At 42.6% G+C, this 26,418-nt stretch overlaps 1 protein-coding gene across 1 annotated transcript in view; it reads right to left on the reverse strand.

Annotated features, from left to right (window-relative positions):
- The window catches only part of CSAD (cysteine sulfinic acid decarboxylase), a 74,061-nt gene extending 48,010 nt beyond the window's left edge, over positions 1-26,051 (reverse strand). Inside the window, exons 1-5 of the mRNA XM_044285495.1 lie at positions 25,938-26,051; positions 24,538-24,664; positions 24,345-24,435; positions 6,105-6,211; positions 5,912-6,027 (exon numbers count right to left, since the gene is read on the reverse strand). Of these exons, the coding sequence (XP_044141430.1) occupies positions 5,912-6,027; positions 6,105-6,211; positions 24,345-24,435; positions 24,538-24,664; positions 25,938-26,051 (555 nt within the window). The remainder of the gene's footprint in view (positions 1-5,911; positions 6,028-6,104; positions 6,212-24,344; positions 24,436-24,537; positions 24,665-25,937) is intronic.
- Positions 26,052-26,418: the final 367 nt, after the last annotated feature.

Raw genomic sequence — 26,418 nt, forward strand, 5'->3', positions numbered from 1 at the left:
CCCCCTCCAACATACAGTCCTATGTAAATAACCCCCTCCTACAGCCACTATCAACATACAGTCCCATGTAAAAACATGACCCCCTCCCCAGCCACCTCCAACACACAGTTCCATGTAAATAACATCCCTCCCTTCAGCCCTAAAATACAGTCCCAGTTAAATGACCACAACTCCCAGCATTGCTCTGCCTCTCCCTTCACTTACCTCTCCTCATGTAGCAGACAGACCTCAGCTACTTCCCCTCTTCACTGCCGCCCTCTCCTCCACTGGTCACATGATGGTGACATCATCGCAGGTCCTTCTCAATCACTGACTGTTTTACTGGTCACATGACCTGTGATGTCACCACAGGTCCATCAGCTCTTCCACCGCATTAGATTCAATTGTATTGCCGTCCTGTGGATGGCAATACAGTTGTATCTAGTAGGCAGGCAGAACATTCAGAGCCTGGGACAAAACATCAGGGGCCCAGGCCCTGAATGTTTTAACCTAGCAACTCCCCTGACAGTAGGCCTGGAGAGAAAGGGTTAGGTTGAGAATTTGGCATTGTGGGGTGCTGTTAGAAAGGCTATGTGCACTATTCCTTGCCACAAAGCACTGAGGGAAGGGGGTAGCAAGCTAAACTTTTGCACCAGGGTCCATAAGCCTTTAGCTATGCCCCTGCATACAGCAGTTCTGAGTGTGTATTTCAGTGCAGTTTTAACCGCTGACAGTAAGGGAACAGGGTGTGGGGCAGTATATTATATTACTGCAAAAATTAGTCCAAGATCATGGGAAAGATTCCCTTTAAGGCTACTTTCACATTAGCGTTCGGGGCTCCGCTTGTGAGTTCCGTTTGAAGGCTCTCACAAGCGGCCCCGAACGCATCCGTACTGCCCTAATGCATTCTGAGTGGATGCGGATCCGCTCAGAACGCATCAGTCTGGCACCGTTTGTCCTCCGCTCCGCTCAGCAGGCGGACACCTGAACGCTGCTTGCAGCGTTCGGGTGTCCGCCTGGCCGTGCGGAGGCAAGCGGATCCGTCCAGAGTTACAATGGAAGTCAATGGGGGCGGATCCGTTCAAAGGTGACAGAATATGATGCATTTTTCAAACGGATCCGTCCACCATTGACTTTCAATGTAAAGTCTGGAGGGATTCGTCTGAATACAAATTGTACTTAGACTTTTTTAGTGAAATATAATGCAAACTGTTCCGTCTGAACGGATACCATCGTTTGCATTATAGGAGCGGATCCGTCTGTACAAATACCAGTTTGCATTATACCAGACGGATCCGCTCCGAACGCAAGTGTGAAAGTAGCCTTATGCTGTCTTTGCCAGCTTTCTAAATATCCTACATCACATGTTTTACATAGTGTCATTTAGTGGTAAGTGATAGTATTCCTGTAGCCGTACATAGTTGTGCAAAGTGTTTGGGCACTGATCTTGGCCATTTAACCCTCAGATGCCATAGTCATAAGAGTCTAATCTGAGCAGTTATACACAGGGAAGGAAATGAAGAATATGTGTATGCTATGGAAGAGGCAAAACATAAGTGAATAAAATACTCCCTCTTTTAACTGAGGCAGTGCATAACGCAATGCTGAAGAGATAAGATTGAAGTACACCAGCATCATAGCAAGTACAGGTGAAACAAAAAAAATTGAATATCGTGCAAAAGTCTATTTATTTCAGTAATGCAAATTAAAAGGAATTGCATTATTGCAGCTTAAAATTTGAATTTTGTGAAAAGGTTCAATATTTTAGGCTCAAAGTGTCACACTCTAGTCAGCTAATTAATCCATACCCCCTGAGCAAAGGGGACCTGAGATTGTGACTTTGGGGTTTCATAAGCTGTAAGCCATAATCATCCAAATTATAACAAATAAAGGCTTGGAATATCTCGCTTTGCATGTAATGAGTCTATCTCATGTTAGTTTCACCTTTTAAGTTGCATTACTGAAATAAATGAACTTTGCACGATATTCTAATTTTTCGAGTTTCACCTATACAGTACAGACCAAAAGTTTGGACACACCTTCTTATTCAAAGAGTTTTCTTTATTTTTATGACTATGAAAATTGTAGATTCACACTGAAGGCATCAAAACTATGAATTAACACATGTGGAATTATTTACATAACAGAAAAGTGTGAAACAACTAAAAAATATGTCATATTCTAGGTTCTTCAAAGTAGCCACCTTTTGCTTTGATTACTGCTTTGCACACGCTTGGCATTCTCTTGATGAGCTTCAAGAGGTAGTCACCTGAAATGGTTTTCACTTCACAGGTGTGCCCTGTCAGGTTTAATAAGTGGGATTTCTTGCCTTATAAATGGGGTTGGGACCATCAGTTGCGTTGTGGAGAAGTCAGGTGGATACACAGCTGATAGTCCTACTGAATAGACTGTTAGAATTTGTATTATGGCAAGAAAAAGCAGCTAAGTAAAGAAAAACGAGTGGCCATCATTACTTTAAGAAATGAAGGTCAGTCAGTCCGAAAAATTGGGAAAACTTTGAAAGTGTCCCCAAGTGCAGTCTCAAAAACCATCAAGCGCTACAAAGAAACTGGCTCACATGCGGACCGCCCCAGGAAAGGAAGACCAAGAGTCACCTCTGCTGCGGAGGATAAGTTCATCCGAGTCACCAGCCTCAGAAATTGCAGGTTAACAGCAGCTCAGATTAGAGACCAGGTCAATTCCACACAGAGTTCTAGCAGCAGACACATCTCTAGAACAACTGTTAAGAGGAGACCGTGTGAATCAGGCCTTCATGGTTTAATATCTGCTAGGAAACCACTGCTAAGGACAGGCAACAAGCAGAAGAGACTTGTTTGGGCTAAAGAACACAAGGAATGGACATTAGACCAGTGGAAATCTGTGCTTTGGTCTGATGAGTCTAAATTTGAGATCTTTGATTCCAACCGTGCGACGCAGAAAAGGTGAACGGATGGACTCTACATGCCTGGTTCCCACCGTGAAGCATGGAGGAGGAGGTGTGATGGTGTGGGGGTGTTTTGCTGGTGACACTTTTGGGGATTTATTCAAAATTGAAGGCATACTAAACCAGCATGGCTACCACAGCATCTTGCAGCGGCATGCTATTCCATCCGGTTTGCGTTTAGTTGGACCATTATTTATTTTTCAACAAGACAATGACCCCAAACACACCTCCAGGCTGTGTAAGGGCTATTTGACCATGAAGGAGAGTGATGGGGTGCTGCGCCAGATGACCTGGCCTCCACAGTCACCGGACCTGAACCCAATCAAGATGGTTTGGGGTGAGCTGGACCGCAGAGTGAAGGCAAAAGGGCCAACAAGTGCTAAGCATCTCTGGGAACTTCTTCAAGACTGTTGGAAGACCATTTCAGGTGACTACCTCTTGAAGCTCATCAAGAGAATGCCAAGAGTGTGATAATCAGTAATCAAAGCAAAAGGTGGCTACTTTGAAAAACCTAGAATATGACATATTTTCAGTTGTTTCATACTTTTTTGATAAGTATATAATTCCACATGTGTTAATTCATAGTTTTGATGCCTTCAGTGTGAATCTACAATTTTCATAGTCATGAAAATAAAGAAAACTCTTTGAATGAGAAGGTGTGTCCAAACTTTTGGTCTGTACTGTAGGTCAGGTAGATATGTGGAGTAGGCTGCATTGGTATCCTGCTTACCCCTTCACTCTTCTGATTGCACTACAGAAAGTTACAACAGCTGAAGTGTCTCCGGCAGGAAGCAGACTCAGATCTGCTCACCACAACTCCCTCTTCACCGTTGGGATGTGTACTGTGCATATGTATGTGTGTGCAGTGTGTATGTATGGCACATATGTATTTGTATAATAATGTATGTGCATAATGTAAATGTATTTGTGTGTAATGTGTATATACAGTCAGGTCCATAAATATTGGGACATCGACACAATTCTAACATTTTTGGCTCTATACACCACCACAATAGATTTGAAATGAAACGAACAAGACGTGCTTTAACTGCAGACTGTCAGCTTTAATTTGAGGGTATTTATATCCAAATCAGGCAAACGGTGTAGGAATTACAACAGTTTGCATATGTGCCTCCCACTTGTTAAGGGACCAAAAGTAATGGGACAATTGGCTTCTCAGCTGTTCCATGGCCAGGTGTGTGTTATTCCCTCATTATCCCAATTACAATGAGCAGATAAAAGGTCCAGAGTTCATTTCAAGTGTGCTATTTGCATTTGGAATCTTTTGCTGTCAACTCTCAAGATGAGATCCAAAGAGCTGTCACTATCAGTGAAGCAAGACATCATTAGGCTGAAAAAACACAACAAACCCATCAGAGAGATAGCAAAAACATTAGGCGTGGCCAAAACAACTGTTTTGAACATTCTTAAAAAGAAGGAATGCACCGATGAGCTCAGCAACACCAAAAGATCCGGAAGACCACGGAAAACAACTGTGGTGGATGACCGAAGAATTCATTCCCTGGTGAAGAAAACACCCTTCACAACAGTTAAGCCAGATCAAGAACACTCTCCAGGAGGCAGGTGTATGTGTGTCAAAGTCAAAAATCAAGAGAAGACTTCACCAGAGTGAATACAGAGGGTTCACCACAAGATGTAAACCATTGGTGAGCTTCAAAAACAGGAAGGCCAAATTAGAGTTTGCCAAACAACATCTAAAAAAGCCTTCACAGTTCTGGAACAACAGCCTATGGGCAGATAAGACCAAGATCAACTTGTACCAGAGTGATCTGAAGAGAAGAGTATGGAGAAGGAAAGGAACTGCTCATGATCCTAATCATACCACCTCATCAGTGAAGCATGGTGGTGGTAGTGTCATGACGTGGGCATGTATGGCTGCTAATGGAACTGGTTCTCTTGTATTTATTGATGATGTGACTGCTGACAAAAGCAGCAGGATGAATTCTGAAGTGTTTCGGGCAATATTATCTGCTCATATTCAGCCAAATGCTTCAGATCTCATTGCACCGCGCTTCACAGTGCAGATGGACAATGACCCAAAGCATACTGCAAAGCAACCAAAGAGTTTTTTAAGGGAAAGAAGTGGAATGTTATGCAATGGCCAAGTCAATCACCTGACCTGAATCCGATTGAGCATGCATTTCACTTGCTGAAGAAAAAACTGAAGGGAAAATGCCCCAAGAACAAGCAGGAACTGAGGACAGTTGCAGTAGAGGCCTGGCAGAGCATCACCAGGAATAAAACCCAGCGTCTGGTGATGTCTATGCGTTCCAGACTTCAGGCTGTAATTGACTGCAAAGGATTTGCAACCAAGTATTAAAAAGTGAAAGTTTGATTTATAATTATTATTCTGTCCTATTACTTTTGGTTCCTTAACAAGTGGGAGGCACATATGCAAACTGTTGTAATTCCTACACCGTTCACCTGATTTAGATGTAAATACCCTCAAATTAAAGCTGACAGTCTGCAGTTAAAACACATCTTGTTCATTTCATTTCAAATCCATTGTGGTGGTGTATAAAGCCAAAAATTATAGAATTGTGTTGATGTCCCAATATTTATGGACCTGACTGTATGTGTGTAACTAGGTGTATGTAATGCATATGCATGTGTTATGTATGTGTGAGTAGTATGTATGTGTATTGTGCATGTGTGTTATATTTATATGTGTGTAATGGGAATGTGTAATGTGTGTTTATGTTTATGTATATACAGTATGTGTGCTTGAAGTGTAAATTATATAATTTACACTTCAAGCACACATATATACATAACTATAAACACACATTACACATTCCCATTACACACACACACACATATATATATATATATATATATATATATATAATTTATTTTTTTGTGTGTGTGTTTGTGTCACACTGAATTTTGCCCCAAGATTAGAAATGTCTAGATAAACCTCTGAAACACACAAAAGTTTTATAACATCAAAAAATGTAATCTTCTTACCTCTTGTGAGGTAAATACCACCAGTCTGGGAAGAGCATGCAAACCCTTCTCTTTGCACTGTGGAAAGCGCTGAAATCTAGCTAAATTCAAGGCATACATGTTAGAAATTGAACCGCCTGCAAAAAGAAAACTATAGATCAGTGATTTGAACAAAACAGACATAATTGTTATAAACTTCTTAATATTACAATACCTGGGCAAAATATCCCATCTCCAGCGTTCCACCCTACAAAGCTTCTCATTGTTCTAAGTACTTCATCTTCCATCAGGACAAAGACAGGAGCCACCTCGTAGGTGTATCTACAGGAGGGATATATTATCTACTAGTTTAAGGAAATACTAGAAAAAAAGGTTTTGCATGGATAGAAGAATCGTCTATGAGTGTACATATGGAATACAGAGGTAAGCTGCCCCTACTCAAATCTTTAGTAATTCTATACAAGTCTCCATGTGGACTAGACCTTCTAGTGGTGAAAGCAAAGCACTTTTGAAAATGATATATCCATTGTATGTGGTTGACAAATGTAGTATTACAGTGGAGCCATGCGTGTAGCTACAGACAGAGGCAGAGGTAGCAGCCGCTTCAAGACTCTGGTACCAAAGGCACGGGTGATTACTATATACTGTCTTATCATTAGGTTCAGTTTTAGAGATTTACAAAGCAAAATGCACCAGATTTGGCCTAATTTGTGCCAAAAGCCTGGAATAAATCATTTGCACCACATGGATGTGTTTTACACAATTTTGGCTTAGAAATTGTGTAATGGGTAGGGGTGTGGTTTAAATGCATATACCAACATTGTTACAAAATTTTAGAGCAAATTAATCCAACCAATAGGTGATGTGAAGTTAGACAAAAGTCCTATAATTTTGGTCCAGTTTGGAGCAACTAGGGTTTCTACTAGTTTTTATGCCTTGCTTGAAGAGCTGACAAGGCATATCAGAAAGGGTGTGGAGCTTAAAGGGGTTCTCCAGGAATTAAAAAAATAAAAATACTTAAATATTATTTTATAATAAATATATTCACATATACCTTTCATGACTTAAAATGGCTTGTTTTGTCTGGGGAACAATCATCAGTAGAAATAAAATGTCCGTCGTCCCATCAGTACACACAAAACCTGTCCTAATCACACAGGAGGACAAGTTACTTCACCACAATGAGCCATAGTGCTGCCTCATCCTCCTCTCTGCTTGTCAGGAATCATGATCCTGAATGTTAATCCAGCGGCCTGTACCGGCGCCTATCAGCAGGCATGGGCGCCGGGCTCCCTCTTTTCCCTCCTGCTGCCCAGCTAACAAACACGGGCAGCAACTAACTTAACTCTGCTACATATGTTCCATGCCAGAGTTTCCTTCCTGCTGGAGACTAGTGTTGAAGCTTGCATAGGTGTGTCTCTCTTAACCTAAGAGACAACACACACACGCCCTCTGTCTCAGCAGCCTATGGCTGGATTGCAGCAGGTATTTAAAGGTACTTCCTACTACAGGAAGTTGCCTGAGCAACCTCAGTGTCTAGCCTGTGTAGTCGCTGTGCAAAGGAGTTTATCTTGTCTGCCTTCCTGTGTATCGAATCCTGCTATTGTACTCCTGGACTTTGCTTTCTGCCGCCTGCCTCTGACCTCAGACTTCGTTTAGGGACTTTGCCTGTTTGCTGCCTGCCCCTGACCTCGGATCTTGTTTGCTGACTTTGCTTGATTGCCGCCTGTCCTGACCCGTATCTCCAGGCCTCGTACGTCTTCTTGGTGCTTGCACCGAGCACTCTGACCCCCTGGTGAGCTGCCACTGACTTGGGGACTACTCTGGAGTGGCACCTGGCAGCTACCCTACGGCCCAAGCCTATCCCCACCATCAGGGGCTCTAGTGAATACCAGGTAGCTGCTTAGTTACACTCCCTCCGGAGTATACCCTGTAAGTGGCGCAGTGGGTCCACACCCGCTAGCATAACACTGAATACAGGTGAATCTCTGTGGGAATGGAGATGAAGGGGAGACATGAGAGGAGGGTGAGGTGTGGCTAATGAGCAGCAGCACTTGTATGCAGTCTCCATTACCACAGTCTGTCCTGTCCATCCTCTCTGTACTTCACGTCTCCTCATGAACTAAATTCCCTAGAGATTTAGCTAAAGTTCTTATCACTTGTATTCAGGATCATGATCCCTGACAAGTAAAGCAGAGAGGAGGCTGAGGCAGCTCTTTACCTCAGTGTTGTAAAGTAACTTGTCCTCATGTGTGATCAGGACAGGTTTTCTGTGAACTAATGAGACAGCGGCCATTTTGTTTCCCCTGATGATTGTTCCCCAGACAAAACGAGCCATTATAAATAATGAAAGATATTTGAGAATACATACTGCCTGTCCAAAAAAAAAAAGTCGCCACCTGGATTTAACTAAGCAAATAGGTATGAGCCTCCTATTGGATAATTACTGCATGGGCGATTATCTTTCAGCTGGCAACAATTTATTTAACCCCAACTTGTGCAATAAGTTGCTTCTCATTTCTTAAACATCCCTGTTGAAAGACACATCTTGTGGTCGTGGAAAAGATGTTAGTCTGTTTGAGAAGGGTCAAATCATTGGCATGCATCAAGCAGAGAAAACATCTAAGAAGATTGCAGAAACTACTAAATCCTGAAAGATCGTGATCGGCGATCACTTAAAACGTTTGGTGAAATCAAATCGAAGAAAAACAGTAGAACTCAGGGCTAGGTTTAATAGTGAAAGTAAGAGCATTTCCACACGCACAATGCGAAGGGAACTCAAGGGATTGGGACTGAACAGCTGTGTAGCTGTAAGATAACCACTAATCAGTGAGGCAAACCAGAAAAAAAGGCTTCAATTTGCTAGGGAGCATAAAGTTTGGACTGGAGCAATGGAAGAAGGTCATGTGGTCTGATGAGTCCAGATTTACTCTGTTCCAGAGTGATGGGTGCATAGGGGTAAGAAGAGAGGCAGATGAAGTGATGCACCCATCATGCCTAGTGCCTACTGTACAAGCCTGTGGGGGCAGTGCTATGATCTGGGGTTGCTGCAGTTGGTCAGGTCTAGGTTCAGCAACAGTATGTGCTCCAAGAATGAGGTCAGCGAGACCCTGAACATACTAAATGACCAGGTTATTCCATCAATGGATTTGTTCTTACCTGATGGCACATGCATTCATCAGGCTCAAATTGTGAAAAAAGTGGTTCAGGGAGCATGAGACATCATTGCCACACATGGATTGGCCACCACAGAGTCCAGACCTTAACCCCATTGAGAATCTTTGGGATGTGCCAGAGAAGGCTTTGCGCAGCAGTCAGACTCTGCCATCATCAATGCAAGATCTTGGTAAAAAATGTATGCAACGGGGCGTGGCCTGGACGTCTTCAGGAATGGCCGCGTGAAGACAGAGCTCCGCCGCCAGTAGCCGCTAAGGGAGACTCTCCTACCACGCCAGCGCAGCACATGGGGAAAAAATTGCCGGGCAAGCCCTCCACCTCGTCCCGACCGTCCGCCTGGGTGAACAAGACGCTCGATTCCTACCTCAACCGTCCACTCCACACGGTTCCGTCTGGTCGCGGCCTGCTTCCATCTGAGGCCTCCGGCGCGTGTGGGAGTGAAGAGACGAGCGCACAGCCGCCGACAGGTACAAGCTGCAATTCAGCCTTACGGCTTCCTACCTCCTCCCTGTCCCAACTAGCAAGGACTTTCCTACCCACTAGCGCTGTGGGGACACAGCCGAATCCCACAGGGGCAGGAGAGGGGTTACACCCAGCAGGAGGCACTGCCGCCATTATGCCGCCAAAATCGGCAGCTAAACAGGCTAAACAAATGGCAACTCCGTCCCAGAAGCGGCGAGATTGGGCCGAATCTTCTGAAGATCCCCCTAGCCAACAGCATTATAGAAGGGGAGAGGGAGGAGAAGCTGCTACTTGGGAGCAGGGAAATGATTATGTGGACGAGGGAGAGGAAGATCTTCTGCAACCTTCCCAGGGCTCTGCAATACTTCAGCAGACATTACAACATTTGCCTACTAAGGATGATTTTAAAATGCTGGTCTCAGAAGTCAGAAATGCCTGTAAATCGGAAATTTCATCTTTAAGGCAGGATCTGAAGCACTTAGCAGACCGCATGGACACTATTGAAATAGACCATGATGACACCCGTAGAAGTGTGGCACATTTACAATCTGTTATTGCTTCTCAATCCCAAGTTATCAGGGACAATGCACGTCATCTGGAAGACCTAGATAACAGAGGACGCAGAAATAACATCCGTGTACGGGGTTTGCCTGAAGCTAATGCGGAAGAAAATCTGCAGGAAATATTATCTGAACTTTTTAATGCTTTATTAGGCACTCAGCCACCCCAGTTTATCAGGCTTGATCGAGCTCACAGAGCGCTGCGGCCTAAGTCCTCATCCACGCAGCCCAGAGACGTCATTTGCTGTGTGCATGATTTCCAGGTGAAGGAAAACATTATGTCCAAAGCCAGGGAATTACGTTCCATTGATTTTCACGGCGCTTCTGTTCATTTATACCAAGACTTATCTTGGTGGACACTCCAAAAAAGAAGAGTATTACAGCCTTTATTGCAACTGCTGAAGGAAACGAAGATGCCTTATAGATGGGGGTTCCCGTTTGCATTAATAGTCACGAAAAATGGCAGATCCTCCATCTTGCGTCAGCATTCAGACCTCCCTGATTTTTGTGCTGCTTTGGGCATTGAGATTCCATCCATCACGGACTGGGAACTACCGGATCCACAGCCTGCCCTGGGTCCAATTTGGCAACCTGCCAGACAAAAGAGAAGAAGATCTTCCCCTGCTGGAGGGACCCCTTCACGTGAGCTACAAGATGAACCCCCATGATTGCTGCATGGACTTCATTAGCTTAATTTGTATCTCCTACTGTTTCTATTCGCCAGGAGGCGACGGCCTTATGGTTCTCTGTTTAAGGTCCTATGTTAGTAGAATTGGTTTATTGTTCAATTCTCTGGTTATTTCAAGTTCTAATAAGCTTTGAAACCCAGCCCATCCTGTGCCGGTCCAGTCATGCTTCCAATAAGCAGACCAGTAGTTTCGCCCTCCCCCCCCAGCTTCTGTTGGTTGGGTTGGAGGGGCGGCAGTTTGCTGATATTAATACCACTAGTTGCTGCTCACTGATCTGTATCTGGGTGACAGCACCCAATGTTCTGATACTAAACGGTGTATCTTTTATGTTTGTATGGTCTTGTGTTTCCCCCCCCTTCCCTTTTGTGTCTCTTTTTATTGTTTTTCATACTCAGGTCTCCAGAACCCAAACCACAAGCGAATGAATGCCTTAAGGTGTTTTCATCTATGACAGTGTCCTTGAGAAGGATCCACTGCAGCCACATAGCAAGTACATTTATTCCATGCTTTGAAAATGATTAAATATGTCTCGCTTAATGTAAAAGGTCTTAACTCTAATGTGAAGAGACGCCTGGCACTTACTGAGTGCAAGTCTCAAAAAGCTGACATAGTTTTTCTTCAGGAGACCCACTTTGATCACCAGGGTTCTTTCAAGTTTGCGCAATATTTATTCCCTCGTATATATTCTGCTTCCTCTGGGAGAAAGAGAGCAGGTGTTGCCATTCTCCTGTCTGCTGATTGCCCCTTACAGGTAGAAGATGCTATTATTGACCCAGCTGGCAGGTATATTATACTAAAAGCCACACTTAATGGTAGCCCACACGTACTGTGCAATTTATACGCTCCAAATACTGCTCAAATCCCTTTTCTTAATAAGGTGTTCTTGAAATTATCGAAGTTGCTCCCAGCTGCATTGCTAGTAGGAGGAGACTTTAATCTCTCTTTTTCCGAGCGTCTAGATAGATTAACCCTTCAGAATAGACCGCCTACTAAAGATCAGTGTCGAAACTCACGTCTTTTTAGGCGTCTTATTAGAAAATTCGAATTATATGACCTCTGGAGAATTAACTATCCCACTGCAAAAACGTTTTCTTTCTTCTCACATCCACATAATACACATTCCCGTATAGATTACTTTTTTGGTAATATCCCAATTTTAAGGATGCTTGCAGATGCCGATATAGGACCTATTTCCTGGTCGGATCATGCTCCAGTGTCAATTAACATTAAAACTTCAGGTTACTACCCTAGAGTATGCCATTGGCGGCTTAATGAATCCTTTCTGCACCAGCTGCCGCTTAGGCAGGAGTTACGTGAGGGCCTTACAGAATACTTCACCTTGAATCAGTCCTCAGGACCCCCTATATCTATGATATGGGAAGCCCACAAGGCAGTCTTTAGAGGTGCATGTATAGCTATGGGGTCTCGACTGAAAAAAGATCGTAATATGCAACAACTCAATATCACCTCACAGCTGAAGGATTTAGAAAAGATGCTAGAGTCCCGGTGCTCACGGCCTCTGCTTAGGCGCATTATACTCCTACGTGCTAGATTGAAGGAATTAATGTTTTATAAAACTGAGAAAAAATTACTATATTCGCGACAAAGATTTTATATGTGGGGGAACAAACCGCATACCCTCCTGGCTCGACAGCTTCGGGACTCTGGCACTACAAACACTCCGAATGCAATGAGGCGAGGAGATGGAGCAATAGTGTATGACCCAGAGGTCATTTCCAACTTATTTCAGGATTATTATAAGGCACTTTACTCTATCCCTCAACAACTCCCATCTGACCCAGAGCGCAGTAGACTCCTCCTGGATTCCTTTCTTTCTAAGTGTAGTCTTCCTCAGTTGTCGGGAGCAGCTCTTGCCTCATTAAACGCTCCCATTACTGTAGAGGAATTGCAGGAAGTACTGAAACAGTTGCCCAATAATAAAGCCCCTGGGCCAGATGGTCTACCATACCTCTATTACGCAACATTTTCCGATATTCTTCTGCCACATATGACGCTGTTGTTCAACTCTTTCCTACAAGGGTCACCAATACCCGCTTCAATGTCACACTCCTATATAACTTTAATACCTAAACCGGGTAAAGATCCCCTAGAATGTGGAAATTATAGGCCCATTGCACTTCTTAATTCGGATTTGAAAATTTTCACGAAAACTTTGGCTAACCGACTTTCAGACTGGCTACCCCAACTGATCCATAAAGATCAAGTGGGCTTTGTTCGAGACCGACAGGGCGGAGATAATACAAGGCGCACCATTGATTTAATTGACATCACGAATAAGCGCAGAGACTCGGCGTTGTTGCTAAGTCTTGACGCAGAGAAAGCGTTTGATCGCTTAGGGTGGCCTTTTATGTTCTCTGCCATGGAGGCTTTCGGTCTGAAAGGCCCCTTCCTTACAGCCCTCCATGTTTTATATGCCCAACCTACAGCAACAGTGAAAATGAAGCATGCTCATTCTTTGCCTTTTCCTATAAAAAATGGTACGCGACAGGGATGTCCACTATCCCCTCTGCTCTTCGTTCTATGCATAGAACCCTTGGCGGCGGCCATACGTTCTCATCCTGATATTCATGGGATTAAGGTGAATGCAGTTGAATTTAAACTTTCACTATTCGCTGATGATATCTTGCTAACATTAACTGACTTACATATTTCGCTTCCCAACCTCTTTAACCACTTCAGCCCCGCTAGGTGAAACCCCCTTCATGACCAGAGCACTTTTTACACTTCGGCACTACACTCCTTTCACCGTTTATCGCTCGGTCATGCAACTTACCACCCAAATGAATTTTACCTCCTTTTCTTCTCACTAATGGAGCTTTCATTTGGTGGTATTTTATTGCTGCTGACATTTTTACTTTTTTTGTTATTAATCAAAATGTAACGATTTTTTTGCAAAAAAATGACATTTTTCACTTTCAGCTGTAAAATTTTGCAAAAAAAACGACATCCATATATAAATTTTTCGCCAAATTTATTGTTCTACATGTCTTTGATAAAAAAAAAATGTTTGGGCAAAAAAAAAATGGTTTGGGTAAAAGTTATAGCAATTACAAACTATGGTACAAAAATGTGAATTTCCGCTTTTTGAAGCAGCTCTGACTTTCTGAGCACCTGTCATGATTCCTGAGGTTCTACAATGCCCAAACAGTAGAAAACCCCCACAAATGACCCCATTTCAGAAAGTAGACACCCTAAGGTATTCGCTGATGGGCATAGTGAGTTCATGGAACTTTTTATTTTTTGTCACAAGTTAGCGGAAAATGATGATGATTTTATTTATTTATTTTTTTCTTACAAAGCCTCATATTCCACTAACTTGCGACAAAAAATAAAAAATTCTAGGAACTCGCCATGCCCCTCACGGAATACCTTGGGGTGTCTTCTTTCCAAAATGGGGTCACTTGTGGCGTAGTTATACTGCCCTGGCAATTTAGGGGCCCAAATGTGTGAGAAGAACTTTGCAATCAAAATGTGTAAAAAATGACCGGTGAAATCCAAAAGGTGCACTTTGGAATATGTGCCCCTTTGCCCACCTTGGCAGCAAAAAAGTGTGACACATCTGGTATCGCTGTACTCAGGAGAAGTTGGGGAATGTGTTTTGGGGTGTCATTTTACATATACCCATGCTGGGTGAGAAAAATATCTTGGTCAAATGCCAACTTTGTATAAAAAAATGGGAAAAGTTGTCTTTTGCCAAGATATTTCTCTCATCCAGCATGGGTATATGTAAAATGACACCCCAAAACACATTCCCCAACTTCTCCTGAGTACGGCGATACCAGATGTGTCACACTTTTTTGCTGCCAAGGTGGGCAAAGGGGCACATATTCCAAAGTGCACCTTTTGGATTTCACCGGTCATTTTTTACACATTTTGATTGCAAAGTTCTTCTCACACATTTGGGCCCCTAAATTGCCAGGGCAGTATAACTACGCCACAAGTGACCCCATTTTGGAAAGAAGACACCCCAAGGTATTCCGTGAGGGGCATGGCGAGTTCCTAGAATTTTTTATTTTTTGTCACAAGTTAGCGGAAAATGATGATTTTTTTTTTCTCTTTTTTCCTTACAAAGTCTCATATTCCACTAACTTGCGACAAAAAATAAAAAATTCTAGGAACTCGCCATGCCCCTCACGGAATACCTTGGGGTGTCTTCTTTCCAAAATGGGGTCACTTGTGGCGTAGTTATACTGCCCTGGCAATTTAGGGGCCCAAATGTGTGAGAAGTACCTTGCAATCAAAATGTGTAAAAAATGGCCTGCAAAATCTGAAAGGTGCACTTTGGAATATGTGCCCCTTTGCCCACCTTGGCAGCAAAAAAGTGTGACACATCTGGTATCGCCGTACTCAGGAGAAGTTGGGGAATGTGTTTTGGGGTGTCATTTTACATATACCCATGCTGGGTGAGAGAAATATCTTGGCAAAAGACAACTTTTCCCATTTTTTTATACAAAGTTGGCATTTGACCAAGATATTTTTCTCACCCAGCATGGGTATATGTAAAATGACACCCCAAAACACATTCCCCAACTTCTCCTGAGTACGGCGATACCAGATGTGTGACACTTTTTTGCAGCCTAGATGCGCAAAGGGGCCCAAATTCCTTTTAGGAGGGCATTTTTAGACATTTGGATCCCAGACTTCTTCTCACACTTTCGGGCCCCTAAAAAGCCAGGGCAGTATAAATACCCCACATGTGACCCCACTTTGGAAAGAAGACACCCCAAGGTATTCAATGAGGGGCCTGGCGAGTTCCTAGAAATTTTTTATTTTTTGCATAAGTTAGCGGAAATTGATTTTTTTTGTTTTTTTCTCACAAAGTCTCACTTTCCGCTAACTTAGGACAAAAATTTCAATCTTTCATGGACTCAATATGCCCCTCAGCGAATACCTTGGGGTGTCTTCTTTCCGAAATGGGGTCACATGTGGGGTATTTATACTGCCCTGGCTTTTTAGGGGCCCTAAAGCGTGAGAAGAAGTCTGGAATATAAATGTCTAAAAATGTTTACGCATTTGGATTCCGTGAGGGGTATGGTGAGTTCATGTGAGATTTTATTTTTTGACACAAGTTAGTAGAATATGAGACTTAGTAAGAAAAAACAAAAACAAAAACAAACAAAAAATTTCCGCTAACTTGTGCCAAAAAAAATGTCTGAATGGAGCCTTACAGGGGGGGGTGATCAATGACAGGGGGGTGATCAATGACAGGGGGGTAATCACCCATATAGACTCCCGGATCACCCCCCTGTCATTGATCATCCCCCTGGTAAGGCTCCATTCAGACGTCCGTATAATTTTTACGGATCCATGGATCGGATCCGCAAAACACATGCGGACGTCTGAATGGAGCCTTACAGGGGGGTTATCAATGACAGGGGGTGATCAGGGTGATCACCCCCCTGTCACTGATCACCCCCCCTGTAAGGCTCCATTCAGACATCCGCATGATTTTTTACGGATCCATGGATACATGGATCGGATCCACAAAACACATGCGGACGTCTGAATGGAGCCTTACAGGGGGGTTATCAATGACAGGGGGTGATCAGGGTGATCAGGGTGATCACCCCCCTGTCACTGATCACCCCCCCTGTAAGGCTCCATTCAGACATCCGCATGATTTTTTACGGATCCATGGATACATGGATCGGATCCACAAAACACATGCGGACGTCTGAATGGAGCCTTACAGGGGGGTTATCAATGACAGGGGGTGATCAGGGTGATCACCCCCCTGTCACTGATCACCCCCCCTGTAAGGCTCCATTCAGACATCCGCATGATTTTTTAAGGATCCATGGATACATGGATCGGATCCACAAAACACATGCGGACGTCTGAATGGAGCCTTACAGGGGGGTGATCAATGACAGGGGGGTGATCAATGACAGAGGGTGATCAGGGAGTGTATATGGGTGATCACCCGCCTGTCATTGATCACCCCCCTGTAAGGCTCCATTTAGACGTCCGTATGCGTTTTGCGGATCCGATCTATGTATCCGTGGATCCGTAAAAATCATACGGACGTCTGAACGGAGCCTGACAGGGGGGTGATCAATGACAGGGCGGTGATCAATGACAGGGGGGTGATCAGGGAGTTTATATGGGGTGATCATGGGTGATCAGGGGTTTATAAGGGGTTAATAAGTGACGGGGGGGGGGGGTGTAGTGTAGTGTGGTGTTTGGTGCGACTGTACTGACCTACCTGAGTCCTCTGGTGGTCGATCCTAACAAAAGGGACCACCAGAGGACCAGGTAGGAGGTATATTAGACGCTGTTATGAAAACAGCGTCTAATATACCTGTTAGGGGTTAAAAAATTCGGATCTCCAGCCTGCCAGCGAGCGATCGCCGCTGGCAGGCTGGAGATCCACTCGCTTACCTTCCGTTCCTGTGAGCGCGCGCGCCTGTGTGCGCGCGTTCACAGGAAATCCCGGCCCTCGCGAGATGACGCATATATGCGTGACTCTGCGCAGGGCCGCCACCTCCGGACCGCACATCTGCGTTAGGCGGTCCGGAGGTGGTTAAATTACTAGAGACTTATGGTAGATTGTCCGGTTATAAAATTAATACCACAAAAACGGAGGCTCTCCCTCTTAACCTAGCCCCTGATATTTTGACCACCTTAAAATCCAGCTTTAATTTTCAATGGACGGAAACGTCCTTGAGGTATTTGGGGGTCAACTTAACCCCTACTTATTACTCGTTGTATGCTCAAAATTTTCCATCTATGTTCCGAGAACTCAAGGCCTTACTGATTAAATGGATGCCTTTTCCCATTTCCTTATTGGGCCGTATAGCATCGGTTAAGATGAATATCTTGCCTAAATTACTGTATTTGTTTGAGACTCTCCCAATTCCTGTCCCTGAGAAGGAGTTGCGTGATTTTCAGTCATGTATATTCAGGTTCATCTGGAATGGAAAGAGGCATCGCATAGCTTGCTCAATTTTAATGTCACCCAAAACTCAAGGTGGATTAGCAGTTCCAAATATTAAAAAATATTACTGGGCTACACACCTTAGAAGACTGCCAGCCTGGTCCAATATGTATGCGTACTCCAGATGGATGGAAATAGAGAAGTTATGGATAGCCCCTGTACATCCGAATTCACTCATTTGGTACTCCCTGCAACCTTCACTTAGACCTGAGCTATTGGGCCCTATGTCTTTTACATGTAACATATGGTTGAGATGTAACAGACTGTTCTCACTTGCATCGGAAAAATCTTCTATGATCTCCTTTCTGTATAACCCACTATTTCAGTTGGGTATGCACACAGCTTTTCTTAAAACATGGTTTCCCAGGAAACTGTTCAGATTTGCGGATGTTATAAACTATAGGACTCTGGGCTTTTTCTCATTTGATGAGGTACGTTCCTTCCATCAATTACCGGAGTCTTATAGGTATCAATATATGCAGATTTGCCATTTTTTTTCGGACCTCTTTCACTGAACGAAGGTGTCAACCCCTACGCCATTTGAGAAACTATGTAAATTGACTGTTACAACGAAGGGTCTCATTTCAGACATTTATCTTATCCTCTCATCCTCCTCTGTCAGTCACTCCTACATGACTAAATGGGAAGTACTTCTAGGCCATCCTATAGCATATGCAGAATGGAAACAGATATGGGAACGGGCAGCGAAGTCGTCCTCATGTGTCACATATAGGGAAAACACATATAAAGTGCTTATGTTTTGGTATCATACCCCACAGCTATTAAAACACTTTAGCCAAGATATCTCTGATAGATGTTGGAGGTGTATGATAGGTGAGGGGACCCACCTCCACATTTTCTGGGAATGTCCTGTGATTGTGCCCTTTTGGAGAATGGTGGAGTCTGTCTTTTTTCAACTCCTCGCAATTCGTTTTCCTTTTACACCTTTTTTTTTACTTATTGAATATGCCAAAAATGTCATTAAAAAAACAATTCCTCCTTTTAGTCCTTCAGGTGTTAATGGCGGCCAGACGCCTAATTGCGAGGTTTTGGTTGAGGGCAGACGCGCCTACCCGAATGGACCTCATAAATAGTGTAAGGGAAGTTAGGAAAATGGAATACTTAACTGCATGTATTACTAACTCAGTCGATAGATTTACAAAGATCTGGCAAACATGGGATGACGCTTTTGATCACTTACAATAATAGACCTTTGGTTATCGGTTAGCTTGTTGTTCTTCCCCCTTCCTATAATTTCCCCCATGTGTCGTGTCGTTGTAATTGTCCTTTGTCCTTTTGTTGTTTCAGCTCTTAATGCGTTTACTGGCTTCAGATGCAAAATGTATGTTTTGTATACTAATGTGCATTTTTGATATTGACGTTATGCAGCATAATATTGTACCTGTATCGCCTCTTACGAATGTGCAATGAGACAATGTACCTGTACTATTTTTTCATTGATAAAAAATCAATAAAATAAACAATTAAAAAAAAAAAAAAAAATGTATGCAACACTGGATGGAAATAAATCTTGTGACATTGCAGAAGCTTTTTGAAACAATGCCACAGCGAATGCGTACCGTAATCAAAGCTAAAGGCGGTCCAACGAAATATTAGAGTGTGTGACCTTTTTTATTTGGGTGGTGACTTTCTTTTGGGACAGGCAGTGCATTTATAATAAAGTAATATTTAAATATTTTCAATTTCTTAATTTTCGGAGAACCCCATTAATGGTAAGGGGGCATGGCGTCAGATGTGTCAAAATTGCAGCACAATTTTGGCTTCAAATTCTGTCTCAAAGTAAGCCAATCAATATTTGGTAAAGAGTCATAGAAAAGTGTCTATCCCTGCACCAAACTTTATCATCCAGCCTGAGCCCCTGTGATAAATCTGGTGCAGGTCTAGACAGCCTTTCTAAACTACACATTTATAAGAGTAGTAAATCTGGGCCAAGGTGTCCAAAGAAATGCACCAAATGCGTCATGCAACATCAGCTACTGTGATAAATTTGTCATATTTTCAGACTGTCAAGTCTTTGTTTATGCTGACTAAATATTAGAAAGGATTAATAAATCTGTCCAAACGTCTGTGCATGAGATTTAGAGCACTGGGGCAGAGGTACTAATCCTGTTTACAATATATACTGTACATCTTAATGGGGTTGTCCGAGATTTTGATACTGATGGTCTATCCTCTGCATAGGTCATCACTATCAGATCAGCTGGGTCAGAAATTCCTTCACCTCCCAATCAGCTGTTTGAAGAGACCGTGATGCTCTGGTGAGCACTGCGGCCTCTTCCTAGGCCATTGACATTGCGTTTATTGGTCACATGGCCTACGCACAGCTGAGTGCAGTACCAAGCAGAGCTGCTATCCAGTGAACTGTGCTGTGCCTGGCAAGCTGTGAGGAGCTGTGTTACTCTCCGGAGCAGCGGAGTGTCGGATGTCAGATCCCCACCGATGTTATATTAGTGACCTATCCTGAGGACAGGCCATCAATATTATACACTTGGAAAACTCCTTTAACCTGTTAGGGAAATAGGGCGTACAGGTACTCCCTGATGTCCTGGTACTTAAGGACACAGGGCGTACCTGTACGTCCTGTGTAGTTCCGATCACCGCCGCCCAGTGGGCGGTGATCGGAACAAGGTGCCTGCTCAAATCATTGATTAGGCACCTTGGGTCAATGTGCGTGGGGGTCCCGTGTCAATTCAGACCTGCGGTTTGCAGCTTTTACTGGAGGTTGCGGCGGCGGTGGGAGGTGCCATCAGGTCCCCGTGTGGCTGTAAGAGGGACCCGATAGCATGGAAGGCAGTGCGATAGCATGGAAGGCAGGTGACGAGACTGTGAGATCCAGCCTCCTGGATCTCACAGGCTGGAAGCTGTATGAGTAATACACACTGTATTACTCATACAGCCAATACATTCCAATACAAAAGTATTGGAATGCATTGTAAAGTGGATCAGACCCCAAAAGTTGAAGTCCCAAAGTGGGACAAAAAATAAATAAAAAAAATTAAGCTTCCCCCCCCAAAAAATTAAAAGTTTCAAGTTAAAAAAAAACTAAAACGTAATTTCCCCCAAATAAAGTAAAAGAAAAAAATAGACATATTGGGTATCGCCGCGTCCGTATCGACCGGCTCTATAAACATATGACATGACTCAGATGAACACCGTAAAAACAAAAAATTATGTCACCTTACATCACAAAAAGTACAACAGTAAGCGATCAAAAAGGCGTATGCCCGCCAAAATAGTACCAATCTAACCGTCACCTCATCCCGAAAAAAATGAGCCACTACCTAAGACAATAGCCCCCCCAAAAAAAATAAAAAAAATATGGCTCAGAATATGGAACATATTTTTTTTTGTTTTAAAAAAGCTGTTATTGTGTAAAACTTAAGTAAATTACAAAAAAGTATACATATTAGGTATCGCCGCGTATAAAAATATCACATGACCAAACCCCTCATGTGAACACCGTAAAAAATAAGAAATAAAACGGTGTAAAAAAAGCAATTTTTTGTCACCTTACATCACAAAAATTGTAATAGCAAGCGATAAAAAAGTCATACACACCCCAAAATAGTGCCAATCAAACCGTCATCTCATCCCGCAAAAATCATACCCTACCCAAGATAATCTCCCAAAAACTAAAAAAAAACTATGGCTCTCACACTATGGAAGCACTAAAACTTGATTTTTTTTTGTTTCAAAAATGAAATAATTGTTTAAAACTTACATACATAAATAAAGTATACATATTAGGTATCACCGTGTACGTAATAACATGCTCTATAAAAATATCACATGACCAAACCCCTCAGGTGAATACCATTAAAAATAAAAAAAACTGCCAAAACAGCTATTTCTTGTTACATTGCCTCACAAAAAGTGTAATATAGAGCAACCAAAAATCATATGTACCCTAAACTAGTAACAACAAAACTGCCACCCTATCCCGTAGTTTCTAAAATGTGGTCACTTTTTTGGAGTTTCTACTCTAGGGGTGGATCAGGGGGCTTCAAATGGGATATGGTGTCAAAAAACCAGTCCAGCAAAATCTGCCTTCTAAAAACCGTATGGCATTCCTTTCCTTCTGCGCCCTGCCATGTGCCTGTACAGCAGTTTACGACCACATATGGGGTGTTTCTGTAAACTACAGAATCAGGGCCATAAATATTGAGTTTGGTTTGGCTATTAACCCTTGCTTTGTAACTGGAAAACAAATATAAAAATGGAAAATCTGCCAAAAAAGTGAAATTTTGAAATTGTATCTCTATTTTCCATTAATTCTTGTGGAACACCTAAAGGGTTAACAACGTTTGTAAAATCAGTTTTGAATACCTTGAGGGTGTAGTTTCTAGAATGGGGTCATTTTCGGGTGGTTTCTATTACGTAAGCCTCACAAAGTGACTACAGACCTGAACTGGTCCTTAAAATGTGTTTTTTATTATAAATTTCAAAAAAAAATCAAGATTTGCTTATGTAACATCCCAGAGTATGTCACTAAACTCTGTCTCCCTGCTACAACATGTCAGGTGCATACTTCTTATCATCCTGTGTAATCTAACTTTGCATTTTCCTGTATATGTACTTGTACTTGTACTCCAGGCTTGTATTATGTATTTGCTGTAATTTCCCTGTCCGCCAGCAGGTGGCAGCAATATGTAAGAAGACCAAGGATAGGTTAGTATATCTAGTCTGGAATAGTCCATTCCAGTCTAGGCTCCCCTGTGTGAGCAGAAGTGGGATGTTCCCATGTCCTGTCTCATGAGGAGGAGAAGGAAGTGTAGTCAGTGTACCAGCCACCCCCTGCTGGGGTAGGTTGTGTTGGTAGGAGTTCCCAGAACCAGGGATCCCAACCCTGGATCCCGCCTCGGCTGAGGCAGGGATCCATCTTCCCAGCCTGAGTCATCTACCTCAGCTGGTTGACAAGCAAGCAACAACCTCCAGAACTTCAGATCTCCAGACGACATCATTCCCTGCGAGCAGTCCTGTGAGTACATATCCAGAATCTAGGAGAAGCCAAATTCGTCCTCAGCTAGTCAGGCCCACTACAAGCAGAATTCAGACAGAGCAGAATATAAATACCTGCCAGACTCTTTAGGCATATGACAAGAAGCAGAATAGATGTAAATTCCTGCCACATATTGCCAATACCTGCTGGGACCCAAAAAGACTATTGCAACAAGTTGGATTATATCTCCTGTATGGATCTCAATAATTCCATCATTACTCCTACTGACTACACTCAATTTATTGCAAGTGAGCAGGGATCCAGGCATCCAGCCGTACCAAGGTAGGAGACACCGTTGACACTACCATATCTGCTACACAGAGACATTATCCCCCTCTGGCATTCCTCACCTGGTACGTGAGTTATAACATCTTAAAGGGCCCTGCTACAGTACCTCCGCAAGCTGCAATTGGCGTCACAAACTACTACACTTCTAAACTTCTAAGCCTTGTAACATCCCCAAAAAATAAAAAATCATTTCCCAAAATGATCCAAACATGAAGTATACATATGGGGAATGTGAAGTAATAACTATTTTTGGAGATATTTCTATGTATTGTAGAAGCAGAGAAATTGAAACTTGGAAATTTGCTACTTTTTCAAAAACTTCAAATTTTTGCAAATTTTGGGTAAATTTGGTATTCTTTTGTATAAATAAAAATACATTTTTTTTTTACTCCATTTTACCAGTGGCATGAAGTACAATATGTGATGAAAAAACAATCTCAGAATGGCCTGGATAAATCAAAGCATTTTAAAGTTATCACCACATAAAGTGACACTGGTCAGATTTGCAAAAATCGCCTGGTCCTAAAGGTAAAATATATGGCGGTGTCCTTAAGGGGTTAAATTAGACAGGTCATCTGAGGATATGTCAAATTTACACAGTGGCTCGGGCTAGATGATAAATTTTGTGCATGACTGGACACTTTTGTCTAACTTTACATCAACTTTTAGTTACACTGCTTCATGTCAAAATTTTGTGCAAACATTTTGGTGCACTTTGTTGCACACCACCTTTCCAGACAGGCTAGGTGCAGTGAATTATTATTTTTGCTACATTTTCTTCATAAATAGATGTAAAACTTGATGTGACATTATGCACCATAAATCTGACAAATTTTGGTGTGTTTTACAAGGTCCAGGCGCCATCAGACTAGTAAAAAAAAAAAAAAAAAACGCTATAAAGATATTTTATAAAATCAATTAGCATACATTTTTTTATCCTATTTGGATGAAAAATTACAAGTGGGTAATGAAGGGGTATTTTGGTGCAAAATAGCTAATGGTTAAAAAACCCATATACTGAACTGACCAATTCACAGCCATTCCAACAGTGCATGGGTTCCAGCTGTGTTCCACTTCCTGCCACTCAGCCAATCACTGCCTGAGGTGAATCATCACAGCAGCAAATGATTGGCTGATCGGCATGGACATGGTTAACTGAAGCAAATTTCAAGTCGAGGAATCATATTTTAAGCACTTACATTTCTGATCCTTCCTCTATCTCTACATCACTCACAACATATATATATTTATATTGGAGAATGCCCCATTTGACACAAAAGCAAGATTTACTGTCACTTACTGACTGGTGTTCAAAGCCTCACTTATGATCCTGCCAGTCAAAGCATGACGGTCTAACCCTGAGAAGAGCTGATTGAAGAATCGTGGGTGTCCTAAAAGTTATATTAGCCTAATAAACATACTAAATTTATATCATCATCAAACAATTATCCAATCCCATAACAGATACATAAACCAGAGTTCATCAGAAAAACCTGTTTTAACGCTTAGCCTGATGATGTCTTTGCAGTAACCCAACAAAACATCTTGAGGTTCTCCTTCACTCCGTAGATTTAAATCGAGAACTCTTTTTAAATCTTCTGGTTCCATCCATTCACAGACCTATAATGTCAAGAGAAGCAGAGAACATTGACCAAAACTCAATTTATTATTTATATAGTGCTTACATATTCCACAGCGATGTACAGTGATGGTTATCACCCACATCAGTCAGTCCCTGTTCCTTTTGGGGGTCAAAGTCTAATTTCTGAAATAACATATCAGTACGTTATGAGTATGGAGGTAAATTGAAGTGTCATGAAGAAATCCAGAACATACAACCACCACGCAAATGTTGCCCTTGTTTGGATTTGAACTAAGGGCCTCAGCACTATGAGGCAACAGTGTTCTAACTACTGAACCACCATGCTGCCCCAAAATAACAAAATTACAGCTCATGGTTGGTGACTAAATCAACTAAATGGCCAAAACTTTTGCTAAAAGTAACCATTTATTCCAGTATACAGTATTAGGGTACATTCACATGGGGGATTTAAATGAGCTACCCACAGAAGAAACCGCCATGGTTTCTGCCACAGTTGTTCTCCCTGAATGCTGTGAACAGGTCCAATTCAATGGAGCTAAGCCATGAGCAGACAGCCTCCGGGGCTTCAAGTGGCGGATATCTGCACACCATGCCAAGAAGAGACATGTCCCTTTTTGGCGAGGCTTTAATTTGCCACTCCCGGATCTTCAGCACTCACACGGCTGCTGATGGAATTTTTGAGCAGGTGTCCATGCTGAAACTTCGTAGCAAAAAAAAAAAAGATGTGTGAACAAGCCGTAAGATATTGTAATCATAGGCGTGGCTATAGGGGGTGTCAAGGCGGTAACTATAGGGGGTGCAGAGGTAGCAGTCGCTACTGGGCCCAGGAGCCTGAGGGGACCCACAGACCCTTGTAGTACATAAGAAGACACCGGTATTATAGGAAGTGCATGCTTTTCAAGTTACACCTCTGGCTGGAGGGAAGAAGTTAGGTCAAGAATTTGGCATGGGAAGGGGGTGTTCAATTTTTGCATAAAGGCTACGTGTTTCCCTGCCCCTGACCACAAAGCACCGAGGGAAGGGGGGCCCAAGCTGAACTCTTGTAGCAGGACCCATGAGCCTTTAGCTACACCACTGGGAGGTGCAGAAGTAGCAGTCAGACTTGGGTGCTGGTGCCTGAGAAGACCAAGTGTCCCCTCTGCCACATAACAAGACACCTGTATTGAAAATGGCACACTGTATAATCTTGGTTGTAATAAGGTATCCCTCATCATTTTCAGTCAAGTGAATGTAATACAATGGGTCGTCTGTATAACATGCAGTATTTTCCATACCGAATATAGTTTTTACCTTATGATTCCTATCTGTAGCATTCTGCACAGCTTCCTCCATTACTATCTTGAAAGCCTCTTTTAAAAATTCATCCCCTGTTTCTCTTTGTAGAATAGATCCTTCTCTCGCCATCGCAGGGCTCAATGGGAAACCTGAATATGTTCAGAAATATTGGTGTTATCATTATTTTTCCATAAGTCACAGAGACAGTTCTGCTCCACTGTGTCCATAACACCCATTTACTTGTATGGGATTTTCAAAAAACAGCACAACACAGTCTGTTTATCTGTTTCCAGTGGCGACTCTAGGAACAATATATAGGGGGGCACATAAGATATCACAGTCAAAAATGGGGGGGGGGGAGCACTAATCATTTTCACCACTTAATCATACTACTGAAAAATACTAAATAAGTACACTGAACAAAAATATAAATGCAACACTTTTGGTTTTGCTCCCATTTTGCATGAGCTGAACTCAAAGATCTGAAACAGTTTCT

The sequence above is a fragment of the Bufo gargarizans genome, chromosome 3 (genome assembly GCF_014858855.1).
Source record: "Bufo gargarizans isolate SCDJY-AF-19 chromosome 3, ASM1485885v1, whole genome shotgun sequence".
Lineage (NCBI taxonomy): Eukaryota > Metazoa > Chordata > Amphibia > Anura > Bufonidae > Bufo > Bufo gargarizans.